Here is a 17,957-nt window from a genome sequence, read left to right on the forward strand (position 1 = left end):
TTTGTTGGATACGCCTCCCCCGTGTTGTAGAGTGGTACGGTCCATCCGCTCCCTGTGGCAAGAAATGCGGAAGTGACTATCTGGAGGAGTGGTTGCTTGAGGGGTGTTGGTCGGAGGTTGAGGTGATAACGTCTGTGTGAGGGATTACAGCTCCGGTCATCTTCATTCTTTTCTTCTCAACGTACGGTGAGTGATACCGCTGTAATGTTCTATAGGATTCCAGTGTAGTAGATGTATGCGGCGGTACAGTGTAAAGGCGGGGGTCGTGTCTACACCTGGCCTACGAGCGGCACTTACTACGCCCGTCATCCGGGAGGGCACAGCGTCAGTGCTCTGATCATCTACGTACATTGCCTGGAAGAGGACCGGGCGGGAGGACTGCGTCATCCTGGCCTGAGACATAGCGGCTGTAACATAAATCATGGGGACACCGCTCTAGTGGCGCCTCTATACACAGATGTAGCAGAGCTGTGTTTGCTATTTAGCACAACTTCTAAAGATGCGTCATCAGCGGTTCTATATTGGACTGCGGGTATGGTGATGCCAAACAAACTCCGCTCCACTACATCTCTATGTCTATACTCCTGCTCTCCGAGCTGTGGCTCTTACTACAACTCCTAGCATATCCTGAGAGCATATTGGGAGTCTAGAGAGCCAGACCACTCCACTGTGTACTGTATATTGTCATTCCATCATGTGGCAGGATCTATGTGTGAAATCTTCTTGACAATGTCTCCTTGTCTTCTCTGGCACTCTAAAAGTTTTGGCGGTCTGCAGAATGACATCTCGTTGTGGCGTTTATTGTATAGTCCCACATAATCCTAAGAAACTCCCATCTTGTCTTCAACACTGTCCTGACTAGGAGGCCTCGGGCAGAATCTCTTGTGTATGTGGCGGAGGTAACAATTATCTTTATATAGGATGTTGGCGTACATTGTCTGTGCTGGGAGATGTCTTCTCCAGCAAGTCTCGGGTATTTCTACGCTGTCTTTCGTGTCTGTGGTCTGGGCAGATCTCTTATCTAGATGGTGCAGCTTCCTTCCCTTTAGTTTTCCTGTCTCTGATGGGCAGTACCCTGAGATCCGGGGGTACACCGCCTCAAGTGTGTTATCAGTGGGCGCCTCCCTAGCAGTCAGTAGTGCCGTGGTCTTACGTTTCCACTTATGGTCACATATCGCTCTCTTTTTTTTTAATACGTGTCAGAAGCCGGGCGCCGCTGATTTATTAGTGTAATGGACTGAGGGCGGTTACACCCACTCTTTCGCTTAGGATCTGACATATTGAGATCATTAGAAAGTCAAGCAGACTGAATGCAGATGTTCCTGATAGGGCTGTATAGTCCTGGTCCCGGTCCCTGCAGATGTCCAGGACTTCTACACATTGCTGATCTGAAGATCCGACCTCTGAGCGCCTCTGTCATACGGGTTCTGATTTTCTGCGGGATGGTTCATGAGGCCGCGTTCACACGTACACAGATTATCCATATGACTACTATGGCGATTGTTTTGCTAAGATCTGCAGTCCTAGAAGTGCTTTAGAAGATCCAGTGGCTTTTCTTGTGCTTTCTAAAAAAAAAAAACAGCTGGAAAAAAAAACCAAAACCTGCACGTGTGAACATGCTCTAAGAATGATCTCCCAATATAGAACAGAGCACAGCTATACTAACGCCTCCTAATGTAATCCTGGGGAATGAAGTCCTTGATCACTAATTTAGGGACCGCAGCTGCCATTCCTTCCAACTATTTATTGGCCAGGCCATGACTCTGACTATTGCAGTTGGAATCTATTCGTGCCGGTTATCACCAGTAGTGTTACCCTATAATGGGCACTTAAAAATATTTACACATTACATGTGTCGTCGTCGTCCCCCCCCCCCCCCCCCATAGAGTAACCCCATTCTGATTACCCCCGATATTACAAGGTAATCCGCTGCCAAATTGTAGGTGTGTATTATCACTGTGCGCCCATGTCTAAGTCTTCGCCCACAGGGCAGAGTAGTGGGCACTGTGCCTGTATGCCAGCACAATGAGTCCCTACAACATGCCATGTGATGGAACGTGGCACCGTTTTTCTCAGTCCAGTTCTGTATAAATCTGATGGAATAAACCTCTGCATGAAATAAGTTATATGTAGGGCCTCGTAGACTTCTGTAGGTGCCGTATTCCGGCTCAGTACGACAGTTGCAGGAGTCCTGACTACTAGAGGATGTGTTGTCCTCCTATATAAAGTGTATGACCAGTGTTCCAGGGCTTGCCACCCATCTGGCCTACAGTATTGAATGACATCGTGCCCAATTCTGCATTAGTGGATCCCTGTTCTTCCTATTCAAGAATTTAGAAAGTCTTGGTGATCACTACTGGGGGAGTTGTAATGCTGGACATACGGGTTATTTATCTTTCCCAAGAACAGATAGAAGTAATGCCATATTCACACGAGCGTGTCCGTTTTGCGTCTTCAAAAAAAGGGCAGTTTTTCGTGCACATGACGGTCAGTGTGGTTTCCATTTGTTTTTTCTCCTCTGCAAGCACTTTTTTTCTTTTTTTTTTTTTCCTGCGTTTCTTTAGCAACTTATGCATGGAAAAAATGGACCACAAACGGATATGGTCTGCGTGCTGTTTTTCAAGCACCCATAGACTTTAAAGAGGCTCTGTCACCACATTATAAGTGCCCTATCTCCTACATAAGGAGATGGGCGCTGTAATGTAGGTGACAGTAATGCTTTTTATTTAAAAAAACGATCTTTTTTCACAACGTTAGGAGCGATTTTGGTTTATGCTAATGAGCTTTCTTAATGCCCAAGTGGGCGTACTTTTACTTTCGACCAAGTGGGCGTATTTTTACTTTCGACCAAGTCGGCGTTGTACAGAGGAGTGCATGACGCACACCAATCGGCATCATGCACTCCTCTCCATTCATTTACACTGCACTAGCGATATAGATATATCACTATGTGCAGCCTCATACACAAGCCCTAACATTACTACAGTGTCCTGATAATGAATACACATGACCATCCAGCCTGGACGTGATGTGTACTCAGAATCCTGACACTTCTGAATCTTTTTTTGTGAGATTCCGGCAAGTGAAACCAAATCTCGTTTAGCTCCGAGATCTCGCGAGATTTCGTATCCGTTGCTGGAATCTCACAGAAAAGATTCAGAAGTGTCAGGATTCTGAGTACACATGACGTCCAGGCTGGATGGTCATGTGTATTCATTATCAGGACACTAGTAATGTTAGGGCTTGTGTATGAGGCTGCACATAGTGATATATCTATATCGCTAGTGCAGTGTAAATGAATGGAGAGGAGTGCATGATGCCGATTGGTGTGCGTCATGCACTCCTCTGTACAACGCCGACTTGGTCGAAAGTAAAAATACGCCCACTTGGTCGAAAGTAAAAGTACGCCCACTTGGGCATTAAGAAAGATCATTAGCATAAACCAAAATCGCTCCTAACGTTGTGAAAAAAGATTAGTTTTTTAAATAAAAAGCATTACTGTCACCTACATTACAGCGCCCATCTCCTTATATAGGAGACAGGGCACTTATAATGTGGTGACAGAGCCTCTTTAATGGACAAGTATTGTCTGGATCAGAATAAGATATGCTGTGAATTTCTCACTACAGGCATTCTGAAAGAACACAGATGTGTGAATAGCGCTATTGAATTGCATGGGTCAAATTGACATTCTGCGGGTTCAAAAACCGCACCGCAGGTCAATTTATTACCGTTGTCGCTGCAGTTTTGTTTCCACAGCATGGGGAGGAGATTTGTTCACATCTCATCCGCTCTGCTACTACTGTAATACGCTACAGGTTTTCTGCAATGAAATACGTTGCGGAAAATCCGCCAAGTGTGAACACATCCTCAAGGTGCACTCACATGTGGCGGACTTGCATTGTATTTCTGCAGTTTAAAAATACGCTGCGGAAAGTTACAATGTATGCCTGTAGGGGGAAAATGTAGCCACGCAAGAACTATAGAATTCTAACTTTTGCTTCGTTTTTTGTCTAATGGAGATGATGTAATTATCAGAGAAACCGTATGACACCCCCCCCCCCCCCCCCCTCCAAGAGAGTTTGGGGTCTATGTTGTACTGATCAACGGTAATTCTGTAGGTGTTGCTGAGGCCTCATGTACGTGGCTCGACCTCCGCTCTGTGTGATTTATACCTTGTACAGCGCCATAAAGCAGCACCCGTAGAAGTCTGTGGGGTCAGGCTGCACTACTGTTTCCAGCAGAAGGTTTTTTTTTTCTCACAATTTGATACAGAATTAGTGAGAAAAGAGTTGTGCCATAACCGAGGGATATTCTAACATTGCTTCTAGGGAAATATACCTCCATGATACGATGCCACGCTGAGGATCCATACAGGGAACTACGGAGTGCCTACAGCTCTGTAATCCGGAATTATAGGGACTCCGCAAACGGTCCTACAGCCCCTTCACGGTGCTCCGCTGTCTGCATGCCGTTTAAGGAGGAGGATCTAGAGGCTTGGAATCAAAAGAAAACCTCTTTACATGTGCCAAGTTATGTTAGGCGGGCTGTAAACATAAGATGGGTTGTGGATAATGTGATGAGGAGAGAACAATAGAGTAGACTATGGATGAGGATTAAAACCCAGGAAGAGAAACAGCAATGTTGTCGGCTGAGGGCTCCGCATGTTAAAGCTGTCAAGATGTGACCGTACAAGAAATCTAGTGTAAGGAAATAAGTGACAGACTGGAGTACAGAGCAGAACGTCTATATGTGCACATTACTGGGTACAATGATGTATTGACAGGAACAGACCACTAGAGGGCTCCAGGAGTAACAATCCCTCATTTACTGGGAGCTTGTTTTCTTAAAGGGAAACCAGTCACCAGCATTTCACCTATTAAAGGGGTTGTCCACCTACTGATGACCTGTCCACCGGATAGGTCATCAGTATATCATCGGTGCTGGTCCTACACCCGGACCCTGCACCGATAAACCGCTCCGGTGGCCTGCGGGCATCGGATGTTATGGCACATAATGCTATGTATGGAGCAGTTGGCTCCATACATAGCATAGCGGCCGTGCTGAAGAACTGCAGGCCCAACACCAGCAGATGACATGGCTCCCCAAACCAGCACTGATGGTGGAAACTTCACACTGGGCCGCAAGCAACTTGGATTGACGCAACTCCACTCTTCCTCCAGACTCTGGGACCGAGATTTCCAAATGAAATGCAAAATGTACTTTCATCTGAAAACAGGACTTTGGACCACTGAGCAGCAGTGTTGGTCCACTGTGTTATATCAATACAGAGCACTTCATGCTTCCCTCTGCTGATGAGCTTTATGGAGATGCTGATTTCATTTTCCAGCAGGACTTGGCACCTGTCCACACTGCCAAAAGTATCAATACCTGGTGAAATAACCACAGTATCACTGCGCTTGATTGGCCAGCAAACTCGCCTGATCTAAACCCTATAGAGAATCTCTGAGGTATTGTCAAGAGGAAGATGAGACACCAGAGCCAACAATGCAGACGAGCTGAAGGCCGCTATCAAAGCAACCTGGGCTTCCATAACACCTCAGCAGTGCCACAGGCTGATCGCCTCCATGCCACGCCGCATTGATGCAGTAATTCATGCAAAAGGAGCCCCGACCAGTATTGAGGGCATAGACTGGACATTTCAGTAGGACGACATTTCAGTATTGAAAATAATTTTTGACATTGGGCTTATATAATATTCTAATTTTCTGAGACACTAAATTTTGGGTTTTCATTAACCGTTACCATAATAGTCAACATTAAAAGAAAACCATGCTGGAAATAGATCACTCTCTGTGTAATGAATATATAGAATATAAGGGTTTCACTTTTTGAATTACTGAAATAAATGAACTTTTTTATGATATTTTAATTCATTGAGAAGGACTAGTATATGCTGTGGTCATCCGGATTCTTAGTTTTTTTTTTTTTTTTTTACACAAACATTTGGCAGTCTCCCTGGTGTTTTCTTACGTGCTTGCATGTGACCGCTGCAGCCAATCAGAGGGCGCAGCGGTAATGTCATATTCCCAGCATGGCGCCCATCGCTGAGCATTCATGCCAGGAAAACAACACATGACCGTTAAGGCCTCTGGCTACAGCGGTCAAAATCTGCCCGCATGTAAGCAAACACCACAGTGACACGCCCCCTTGCCAGTTCGACAGACAATACAAGACTGATCTCTCGCAAGAGATGAGAGAGCGCTCTCCTCTCCTCAACTCTTACACTGTCCGTAGCAGTGACAGGCCCTCTTGCCAGTTCAAGAGAAGACTAATCTTGAAAGCTGAAGAGTTAGCGCGCACGCACACTCTCATTCCTCGCTCTTGCTGTGCCACTGTCCATATCTGATTGGACAGTGTCACAGCCATAGTAACACGCCCCCTTGCCAGTACACGCCCCGTTGACTGTTCAGGGGGTTATTTAAATATCGGGCGCCAAATCTACTGATATCTAAATAACGGAGCGAGGTAGAAAAAAAATGTTAAAGGTAATGTGTCGCTAGAAAAATGTTTTGTTTTTTTTTTGTTAAACAATTAGTGTATAAGTGATTAAACATTGTTCTAATTTTTTTCACGAGTCAGGAAATATTATAAATTAGATTCTAATTTATAACATTTCCCAGTGCTGGTCACTAGATGGAGCAATTCCCAAAATTGCAGCATTGGCATGTGGTAAAGCAACCACATTGCTTTATGCTGCAAAATTTGAGAATATACACTCGCTCTAGTGAGCTCTGAGAATCCCCCCCTCCTTTATCCTGGCTAGTGCCGGGAGAAACGAGGGGATTGAACGGTCAAACCTCCTACACTGTGTGCCGCCATTTTTTGAGCTAACACACAGTGTAGTAGGTTTACATACTGTAGTAAACACACACAAACCCGAACATACACAGACCTAACTTACCTGCCGCTCCCTCCGCTCCAAGTGTACAAGTCCTGAAGCCGCGACCGGAAGTAGTAATCTTACTGTCCGGCCGCGGCTTCCGGTCCACAAGAAAATGGCGCCGGACGTCGCTCGGCCGAAGACCTTCAACGATAACTTTGTTCTGATTTAATACAATTTTGGTGATACCAAATTCATATATATTTTCTCAGTTTTACTAGTTTTGCTAAATAAACGCATGTTTTTTGCTTATTAATTTATTTGATTTTTTATTTTTATTTTTTTTTTTATAGAAAAATTTATGTGAGAAATGGGTCTGGAAAGGCAATTCCGTCATTGGTTTTTGCGGTTTTCTTTACCCTTCGTGATGCACTTAAAATAGGTTATCATTTTTTTTTTTCTCCAGGTTATTTTGATTGTGCTGATACTACATAGCAATTTCATTTTGGGGTGGGGTTATTTTATGACGTCTTTTTGAACTCCATAGAAGATGGAACCCATGGATCACTTATGTAATGCTTTCTAATACGTCGTATTCCAAAGCGTTATTGCCGAGTGCGTCTTTCCCCCGACATCTGCTGTCGGGGGAGGGTCGGAACAAACCTATACACATCAGATAGGCATCTAATTGAGCCGAAATTGTAGAGTTTGGTGGACTTTCATCTAATCTGTCCGCGCATCGGTGATCGGATATTGCAGTACAGAGGTCGTCTGTTCAAGAGAAGGTTGTCGCAGATAGTTGTTTGAAATGTGCAGCCCTATGAAAATGACTGGCACTGAGCTGACCCTCTACATTCCCAGGTCTTCTAGTGGAGGTAAAGGCGATCCAGTAGCAATATATAATGTGAATTCTCGCCGGATGAGCAGTGGCTGCGTAAAATAGACCTGAGATCCCTCGATGAGATCATACAATATATAAAGCTGGGTTTTATTCGGATGCTGCGTTACGTGGCAGGAATGTGACCTTTTAGATGACTATATGAAGATCTAGTCCGTCCCGGCTGCCATTGTCGTGTGGAGATGAGTCAGGTAAAGTTCTCTCTTGTAGAACAGACCCTTCAGCTGTAGGATGATAGACTGGCATGGGGCACGGTGTGTATGATGGTGGTGCAGCTGTGGGTATGGAGCTTCTTTTGTAGGATTGCTTGTTTTCTAGTCATGTCTATGACCGTTCTTTTACCGGCCACTAAAAGTCAAGTTGGCTCTTGGAATAGTGTCACGGTCTCCTAAAGCTTTTATTCTGACTTTTTCTAGTGTCGTTACTGGACCCACTACATTGTTTTTTCACCAATGTAAAAAGTGTGGACCAAGATTGCAGTTTGCCATAGTTTGGGTTGTTCTGCTCTGTAAATAAATGCTGCATTCTGATATTCTTCATCATTTAAATCCTCACCAAGATCTCTCATCATTGTCTGTGAATAGAAACTTTTTTTTGTACATTTTTTGCGGGGGTTGAACTCTTGCCCCAGTGCTATATTTGTGTTCAGCTCAGAGAGGATTTCTCATACTTGAAACCCTGCATCGATCCGTTGCTGTGTAAAAGTAGGACTAGGTCTAGGTGCCACTTCAGACTCTTGATGGAAATAAAAATGTGCTTGTAGCCAGTGAATTGCAACATTCACTGACAGCAAACAGGCGTCTTAAAACTGGTGCGAAATCCAAATATAAACTATATTAGTAACTTCATTATACAATTATTATTAAATGTTATTTAACCCCTCCCCCGCAGCCATTTATTGTTTTCCCTCCCGCCTTCCAAAAGCCATAACATTTTTTTTTTATTTTTTTTTCCGCCAACATAGCTGTTTGAGGAGATTGTTTTTTGCGAGACAATTTGTAGTTTTTAATGGCACAATTTAGTGTACTAGGAAATTGGAAAAGATTCTTTGTGGGGTGGAACGGGAGAAAACTTTCTAACGGCCAAGATCGGAGTTCTCACCAATCCCAGCCAATGCAGTAGTCCGCTGTATGTTGGTCAGTACTCTGACTATGGAGCGGGCTCAGCCTGTGAGCCTGCTCCGTACTCTGTCCCCCTTACGGACTATGAGACCGTGATGTCAAATGTCAGTAATGCGTTAAAAAAAATCCCTTCTAGACTCTTATTTAGTTGTCATAAAGCTGCCAATGTGATGTGGTTTTCATTATAGACACAAGTGTGAATGTAGCCTAAGCGTGTTCACGTAGGATATCTGTTACCGGTTTAGAAGTTGTGCTGATTTGTAGTTTATATTATGAGGCAGACTAGTTCCTGGGCTGATATTTGTGGGGAGGTGTAAAATGTTCACTACATACAATAAGAAGTATTCCACGCAGCAGCAGCCCTGGATTTTAGTTTTGCAGATAGCCATGATACGGAGTGGACGTAATGTAATACTGTAGGCTGCAGTTTTTGTTTTTTTATAAAGGTCATGCAATGAACTCCCTGACTTCAAGAACCCAAAACGTCAGGGCCTGTTCACATCAGCGTTGGTTTCCGTTGCAGATTTCCGTCGGAGGAACCCATGAACGGAAAGGCAAACTGAAACCATAGCTTCTGTTTTCATTACCGTTGATTTCAATGGTAATGCTTCTGTTGCCAATGGTCTCCATTTGTTTCCGTTCCGTAAGGTTTCCATTTTTTTTGCGGAAACAGTGTAGTCGACTTCCCCAGAAACCATTTGCAACGGAGGCATTACCATTGAAATCAATGGTAATCAGAACAGAAGCTATGGTTTCCATTTGCCTTTTCCGTTCTTCAAGGGAACCCATGAACGGAAACCAACGCTGATGTGTACACCGCCTTAGCTGTCAGTTGCGGATTCCTGGGGTTTGTCACAATCCGCTGTAGATACTGCTCTTCTTCCCTACCCCAGTAACAGGGCTGTAGTATTCTGCAGCTCAGGTACCCGTATAAAGGAGGGGTAGTTGTCCTGCTCGCTGGTTTAACACATTTGTTTTGAAACTGAACCCCTGAGAGGAACCTGCAGCGATCTCCTTTAGGCTACATTCAGACGAGCGTAGCTAACCTCGGACGTGAGAAACTGCCCCGTGTGGGGCGTGTTGTCACGGATCCCCCATAGACCAGAGTCTATGGAGGGATGTGTGACACGCAGGTAAATAAGACTTGTCCTATTTTTTTTTTTACGGACCCTTCACATGCCCCGTTTAAGTGCATGAGTCCGTGTGACGGCCGTCAAACTGACTATATACGCTCGTCTGAATGAGCCCTTATTTAGCAATTGACCCTTTTTATGTTATTGGACTGTAATAAGAGATTCGCTAATTCATCGTTTGTTTTCCTTTCAGACTAATACCACCGCCAAGATGTCAAGCAAAAGAGCAAAGACAAAAACCACCAAGAAGCGCCCCCAGCGCGCAACATCCAATGTATTTGCTATGTTTGACCAGTCCCAAATCCAGGAATTTAAAGAAGCCTTCAATATGATTGATCAGAACCGGGATGGTTTTATTGATAAGGAGGATTTGCACGATATGCTTGCATCCCTTGGTAAGTAATTCCATACCCAATAGAATATTGATGGTTGAGATTCATATTTAACTGAAAAAGGTGGCAGGAATTAAAATAAAGTACTAGTTTTGAGGTAGGACTAGCTGATTTTGTCCAAAAATCAAATCTAGATTTTTTTTTTTTTTCAACAGTTTAGGCGATTTTTGATTTTGAATCTCAATTTTCTTATTTTTTTAGTTTTGTTTATTTAACAGTTTTACCAAGAGATCATTTAATAAACTTTCTTTATATAAATAACTTTTTAACATATATTGCTATAATGATTGCACGTAACTTCACAACTTTTAACCTCTGTAAATACTTTTTATTTTATCATAATTACAATTGGAAAAATGTCTATATAATTGATTATAACTTCTGTGTTCCCGGCAGGGAACGGGTAAACAATCTATAATCAATGATACGCTGCGAGCACTAACATCCCTCTCTGCCCGTCACCAGCTCAGCCAGTCTCCGACATTGCCAGATTCACACGACCGTGATTGGACCGTGAAAAACGGTCCGTATGTCAGCCGGATTTCGCAGCCCGACCACGGTACATGTGAATGGGACTCCTGGCATCATAGACATTTAGGCTACAATCACACGACCGTGGGAAAAAAATGGCCATTAAAAACTGATCAATGGTCAGTTTTTCATGTCCATTTTGCATCAGTGCCCACGTGCAGTGACATAGTGCCACAACCCCTTGCAGATAGCACCTCCACGTAGATCGGGGTGGTGCGAGGTACGAGGGGGGTGGTGGTGCGATCTAAAATGCATGAGGGGTGTGTGCGCGATCTACAAGGTACGAGGGTGGGTGTGCGCGATCTACAACTTACGAGGGGTGGGGCGCGATCTACATGGGACGGGGCGCGATCTACATGGGACGGGGCGCGATCTACAAGGTACGAGGGGCGGGGCGCTGGTGCGATCTGCAAGGGGTGCTATCTACATGGCGGTGGGGCTATATACTAGGAGTCTCTGCTTCCCCACGGAACTACTGTTCCGTACTGTATCATTTTGTTCAGTACAGAACAGCAGTTACATGGTGAAGCAGAGACAGAACGTGGCAGACCAGGCAGTGACCGAACCGTGAGAGTCCTTAAGGGCGAATTAATCGCATTAATTTGATTGCCCAGCCCTATTTCAAGGCATCTAATCAATTTATTGGGGAATTTCATTCCTGTTAACTGGTTCCCGGCCGCTGGCTGTGTATTTACGGCCAGCGGTCGGGGTCCTTAAAACCCGCGCCATAGACTATTTACGGCGTGGCTTTTAACTTGCTGCCCGAGCGATCGGGCAGCTGAATGTTGGGTCTCCGGCTGTCAGTGACTGCCGGGGACCCTGAGGAGAGGATAGAAGCTGCTTCTGTCTTCTCCGATCTCTTTTACACAGGGCTCAATGAATGCTGTGTATAGGAATAGAGGCAGCGGCCGCGCCGCTGTCTCTATTGGTCCCTGTGATCATGTGACTGGTCACATGATCGCCGGATGCCGTTAGTGGCAGACTGCTGCTGGGTCTTACTAATAAATACACATAAAATACCCACCCCAAAAAAATGCCAATCATTGTCGTAACACTAGCCCTAACCCAGTGACCCTAATATAGACCTGTATTATATTAAAATTTACGGTAGACCATGATGATCACAAATAAAAGGTCTATTTTAGGGTAAAACTGTTATTACCAAAAAAAAGTAGCTGAAAAGTAAAAAAGCTTTTATTTATTTTTTGCTATTATATTCAAACTTTAAAGGAACAGTGTCACCCAAATTTTTTTTTATATATCAGTTTTGTTAGGGTTTTATTAAAAACGTTTATATTTATTTGTGTTACTTTTTTTTATTTTTACACTTTTTTTTTCTTCCCTATGGGGGCTGCCATTTTTTTTCCATTTCTGTATGTGTCGATTAACGACACATACAGACATGGAATACGGCAGCTACAGTCCCATAGGGACTGCGAACGGGGCCCGTTCCATCCACTACGGTGTACGCCGTGCGTGTGGGAACGGCGCATGCGCCGCTCCCACACAGTCCGATTTGAAATGCGCGCCGTCCGGCGCCATTTTCCTGTGAACCGGAAGTCGCGGCCGGGCAGTAAGATTACTACTTCCGGTCGTGGCTTCCGGACTTGTGCACATGGAGCAGCGGCAGCAGACGGAGCGGATGGACCGGAGGGAGCGGCGGCGACTGGAGCAGGTAAGTGATTTGTATGTATGTTCGTGTTTCAGTGTGTTTTACTAGTGTATGTAAACCTACTACACTGTGTGTTAGCTCAAAAAATGGCGGCACACAGTGTAGGAGGTTAGACCGTTCAAACCCCTCGTTTCTCCCGGCACTAGCCAGGATAAAGGAGGGGGGGATTCTCAGAGCTCACTAGAGCGAGGGATTTTTTTCCCAATTTTGCAGCATAAAGCAATGTGGTTGCTTTACCACATGCAATGCTGCAATTTTGGGAATTGCTCCATCTAGTGACCAGTGCTGGGAAATATTATAAATTGAATCCAATTTATAATATTTCCTGACTCGTGAAAAAAATAAAAAAAATTAGAACAATGTTTAATCACCTATACACTAATTGTTTAACTAAAAAAAAAAAAAAAACATGTTGTTTTGCTGGCACATTCCCTTTTAAGCATAAAAATTCTAAAATCGCAAAAAGGATGTGTATAAAAATTATAAAAAAAGAAACCTGCATTGTCTACGGAAGAAAACATCGCAATAATCACGGCGCTATCCCAACAAATAATGTTCTAGCCATGTACACTACACGTGCTAAAAAGGGCTAAACGGTGTCTGGTCCTGAAGGCTCAAAATAGCCCGGTCCTGAACTGGTTAAATAGTTATGAACAGAATTGCTCCTGAAACAAGGAAATGTCGTTTTACCGAGCCAATTGCAACACAACTGGTAGCTATATTCTGGTCAGAGTATCTGAAGCGCAGGGGCAGGGATATTGGATGTCCCTGTAGCCCTGCACGTTTATTATCAGAACAGCTCCCACTTTATAAAGGAAGGATTTACAGCAATTGTTTGGCATGGAGGACAAACATATCCCTAACCGTTTTAAAGAGCGACTTCAACAAGTTTCCAAGAAGTGCCATTAAGGAATTCCATGTGTCGATCTCTTACCTGTTTATTTCTTGCTTGACAGTAAAATATCACATTGGGGCCATTGCATAGTAACAGTCTGAATCAGGCTTTGGTGACGCACTTATCATACTTTAGTCAATGGGGCTAATACTGTGTCACTACTACAGGCACCAGAACTTGCTGTATGATGAAGTTGTATGGACTGTTCTGCACAGGGACTCCATGGGGAGGGACAAACGCCCATCACAGTTACTGATGATCTTTAGGGAGTTTCCTGTCATAGTTATAATGAAGAAGATCACAGCTCAGCCTCTCTCAATACCTGTAATCTCTGATTTTATTTGGGAGAATATAGAAAGAAGCATAAGGACACTGTCCTCCCCAGCAGGCAAAGTTTGGACTGGCTCTAGCTGCTCATGTGATGCTGAGCTGAGGCATCATGGGATTGATAGTGTGGTACGGTGACATCTAAAATTCAAGATGGTGTCTGATCAGAAGGACAGGAGGCTGGACTGCAGGGAAGAGACTACAATATACATAAAAGATGTTCAGAACCAGATTAGTGATGGAAAGTTGTGTTTCTGCTGTACGTCTTTTAAGTTATCCATACATGTAATAATAATTGTGAAGAGTGCAACTGGAAATGTTCAATTATTTTTGTGTTGGTTACTAAAAAGGGTTATCTGGGTTTCAAAAATATTTTTTTTTTTATAGTAATGATTGCAAATTTCCTTAGAGTAAAAAACAACCAGTACTCTCCTACACTTTCCCCCAGTGATTCAGCGCTGACGGTCCGGCAGCCCTCCCGATGATTGTTCACAAGCAGGTAGCATGTAAATTTTGCAGTAAATCCGAGGGGCTTAGCGGTGATGAATCATTTCTGGTTTTATGCCAGGAATACAACACATGATCACTATGCCTCCTGATTGGCTGCAGCGTTTACATGTTAGCCGCTTGTAAACAATCACCGGGTGGGCTGCCGCACCTCCAGCGCTGGATTGGCAGGGGAAAAGAGAAGTAAGTACTGATGATTTTTGTTTTTTACACTTCAAGTTTGCAGCCATTACTAAAAATAATTTGAAGAATCTGGGTAACCCCTTTGCTTTAGCAGCCTGCAATCAGCTGTCTTACAGGAGAACCTTGCACATATACAATGATTGAATGATTGGGAACGATTTTATCATGTGGAAAATGACTGAAAGTTGGCAGGTCTCCTGCTATTTATTCTTCTTTGAAGACATTGGTCAGATTGGGGTAAATTGACCTGTTTGTGTCCAGCTTTTAGGTTTTCTTAAATCTGATATTGTACAGTGCCTTGTGCAGGCATTGAGCCAACAATGACCTCTGAGAGATTTCAGCTCTGAAGCCTGGTAAACAGGTGGTAACTCAAACCGTAACCGATTAGTCATGTATTATATTTACAAGGTTGGTCATGTGTAATGATTAACAATGAACAGTCTTTTTAAAGATTTTCTCTGGAAATTGGGAAATAAATTCTCCTTTTCTGTTTTAAGGTAAGAACCCTACAGATGAATATTTGGAAGCCATGATGAATGAGGCCCCTGGACCCATTAACTTCACCATGTTTCTCACCATGTTTGGAGAAAAGCTGAATGGTACGGATCCAGAAGATGTGATCAGAAATGCGTTTGCGTGCTTTGATGAAGAGGGACAAGGTATGTGAAGACTGAAGGTGGCCAGATATTTGTATGTTACAGATTTTGTGCTACTGTGAAATAGCGTCTGGGCACCTGACCATACAAAGAAACAAACTATTCTATTATATCTCCACCCCGTACTGCAAATGTGGGCCAACCAGTATGGTCATTGTTGGGCTCTTCTGTTATAAAGAGGACCAGTCACCCCTCCTGATATGTGTTTTATAAATAATTATATTTCCTGTGAAATAACCGTTCTGGGGAATTTTTTCTTAGGAAAAGAAGTTCTGTGCCCGTCCTCTGTTATACCTCCTAGAAATGTATGAATAAATAGGTTTTACCAGTTGGATGTGTTGACTAAGTGAGACTGTGCAGGACAAGGGCAACAGTAGAACCCAGTACTCCATTTATTTATACATTTCTAGGAGGAATAACAGAGGAACAGCACAACACAGAGTTCTAACAAGACACTCCAACAATGTTCTGTTGTGGGGAATAAAGTACTTACTGAAATGGACAGGTCTTTTTATGAATGAAGTTCACACAGTGTCAGTCTAGTTGCAGAGATTTCTGGGATTGTTACATTCACCTGAATGGGGTTTGTAAAAACGGAGTTGAGTTGGAGGGAAAGTGTGAATTTGAGCTTGACCGCTTGATCTGTCTGCCTGTAGGTCATATATCAGAAGATTATCTGAGAGAGCTGCTGACCACAATGGGAGACCGATTCACAGACGAGGAGGTGGACGAGCTCTTCCGAGAAGCACCAATTGACAAGAAGGGCAACTTTAATTACATTGAGTTTACACGCATCCTGAAACATGGCGCGAAGGACAAGGATGATTAAGTCTTTGCTTTGGTCTCCGTTCTTCTCTTCTCTCTAGCTTCCTGTTTTCGGAGTTCCTTCTCCTGGTAGATCTGTGCATGCTTGTATCTCTGTAAACCTGTTATGTGTATTTATGGATTTATTCCAAGCCAGTATGGCGTACGCACATCTATAAGCAAACTGGACACAGAAGATGTAATTGTAACATTTTACTAGGAAGTATAAAGAATTGCTGCACAGCAGACCAAATGATTCTGTTTTTTGACTCAAGCTGGATTTTTTGCAATTTTGTAAAAAAAACAAATAAATAAAATGGAAATAAAGAACTGTATCAAATCGTATGTTGATGTGGTCTGGCAGAGTGGAAACAAATGATGCGCCAAGTGGTGATGGTTCAAGTGAAAATGTCATTGTACCTCTTCACTTCCAATATGCTAAACCATGAGTTGTTTCACCTGCTGCAGGTCACACATTCTATGCGGCGGCTGCCGCACTGCACACTCGTCATATTCGGGATATTATAGACTGTCGCACACTAAGTATTGAGGACACCAGGGTGCCCCATCGGGGAATACACATCAGCATGTTTAATAGGGCAAACGGATACACTTTTATTTTCAGATCAGTTGCAATATTTCAACGTTTTTATAAAATAAAAGTGTTTTTATCAGACTTTGTGTTTTGAGTGGTATTTGTCTTCTATAAGCCTCTGTGCAGTATTATGACTTTAAGGCCAGGATCAAACACAGTTTTGATGCAGTTTTTGGGCCGTTTTTTTTATTTTTTTTTAGCCAAAACCAGAGGTGGATCCAAAAGATATAGATGTATATAGAAAAGACTGTTGTATCTCCTTTCTTTTGTGTCCACTCCTCTGTGGTGTGTGATTTTGGCCTGATAGAACTACTACAATGAAGCTGCAGGCTTGTTGGTTTTCATCAGTGCATGGTATGGCTTCTATGGAACAGAGATGAGAGTAGCACCATCACAGGCTGGTCTGAAAAAACAGGACTCTTTTTATCAAAGTTGAGATGTTCATAAACTCCTAACAGCTTCCGTAACTCCTTCCCAACCGCCCACCGTCATTTGACGTCAGGCGGTGCAGGTCCCCAGTCTACAACTATGTCTTTCGGTGTCGCTGTAGATCAAGCTGATGAGAGCTCGTGTGAGCGCTCATCCTCTAAGCAGGAGCTGTAACTAACAGCTCCTGATCTCAGAGCAGCCTCCTGAACACAGCTGGGGTCGGCAAACATTCGGACCCCAGCTATTTAACCCTTTGATTGTCACGGTCCATGACCGCAGCATGATCAAAGGGAATTCCCCTCTTTGATCGCATCACTGGAATCCCGGTGATGCGCTCAAACACCAGGGAATCCCTCTGCAGTCAGCCCTGGGGACCTACAAAGGACCCCAGGGCTGGCTGTCCCGTTTGCCTGCAGTTCGGGCACACTATGTGCTGCCCGATCAGCAGCCTGTGTCATAGTGGCACAGTGTAATGCATTGGCATACAGGAGTATGCTAATACATTACAAGTAAAAAAGAAAGTTATAATTAAAGTTTACCTTTTTTTTAATTGGATTTAAAAAAAAATTAACAAAAAAATAAGTCCCAAAAGTCATTATTTTGCATAAAATATATTTTATTGCTCCCCACATAAAAACAAAAAACCTACACATATTAAGTATCTGCATGACCGCAATAACCTGAAGAATTAATTTAACAGGTTATTTAGCGTGAAACGTGAACGGGATAAAAATAAACAAGAAAAAACATGCCAAGAATCGCTTTTTCCTATATTCAAGCCGTAAAAAAAAAGTATTTTTACCCACATACTGCGGGGGGAAAAAAAATACTATTTCTCTCGCATAAAACAAGGCCTCATACAGGAACATCAATGAAAAAATAAAGTTATGGCTGCTGAAAGGCCAGAGGCAAAAATAGAAAAATGTAGCTGGTCATCAAGGTCTTTTCAGGCCCGGTCATTAAGGGGTTA

The 17,957-nt window shown here is 43.4% G+C and overlaps 1 protein-coding gene across 1 annotated transcript; it reads left to right on the forward strand.

The window, feature by feature from the left end:
* The first annotated feature begins 20 nt into the window (after positions 1–20).
* On the forward strand, positions 21–16,639 carry LOC142651539 (myosin regulatory light chain 2, smooth muscle minor isoform). The gene is made up of 4 exons (XM_075826382.1): positions 21–186; positions 10,190–10,391; positions 15,001–15,162; positions 15,816–16,639. Exons 2-4 carry the CDS (start codon positions 10,208–10,210, stop codon positions 15,986–15,988), a joined length of 519 nt encoding a protein of 172 aa, XP_075682497.1. The 5' UTR covers positions 21–186; positions 10,190–10,207; the 3' UTR covers positions 15,989–16,639.
* Positions 16,640–17,957: the final 1,318 nt, after the last annotated feature.

The sequence above is a fragment of the Rhinoderma darwinii genome, chromosome 5, assembly GCF_050947455.1.
Source record: "Rhinoderma darwinii isolate aRhiDar2 chromosome 5, aRhiDar2.hap1, whole genome shotgun sequence".
NCBI classification, from domain to species: domain Eukaryota; kingdom Metazoa; phylum Chordata; class Amphibia; order Anura; family Rhinodermatidae; genus Rhinoderma; species Rhinoderma darwinii.

Bases quoted from the DNA above. Each gene is read 5' to 3' on its own strand.
- LOC142651539 (XM_075826382.1), top strand. From the start codon at position 10,208: ATGTCAAGCAAAAGAGCAAAGACAAAAACCACCAAGAAGCGCCCCCAG. The intron at 10,392-15,000 runs GTAAGTAATTCC...TTCTGTTTTAAG, and splicing joins CGATATGCTTGCATCCCTTG to GTAAGAACCCTACAGATGAA. The intron at 15,163-15,815 runs GTATGTGAAGAC...GTCTGCCTGTAG, and splicing joins CTTTGATGAAGAGGGACAAG to GTCATATATCAGAAGATTAT.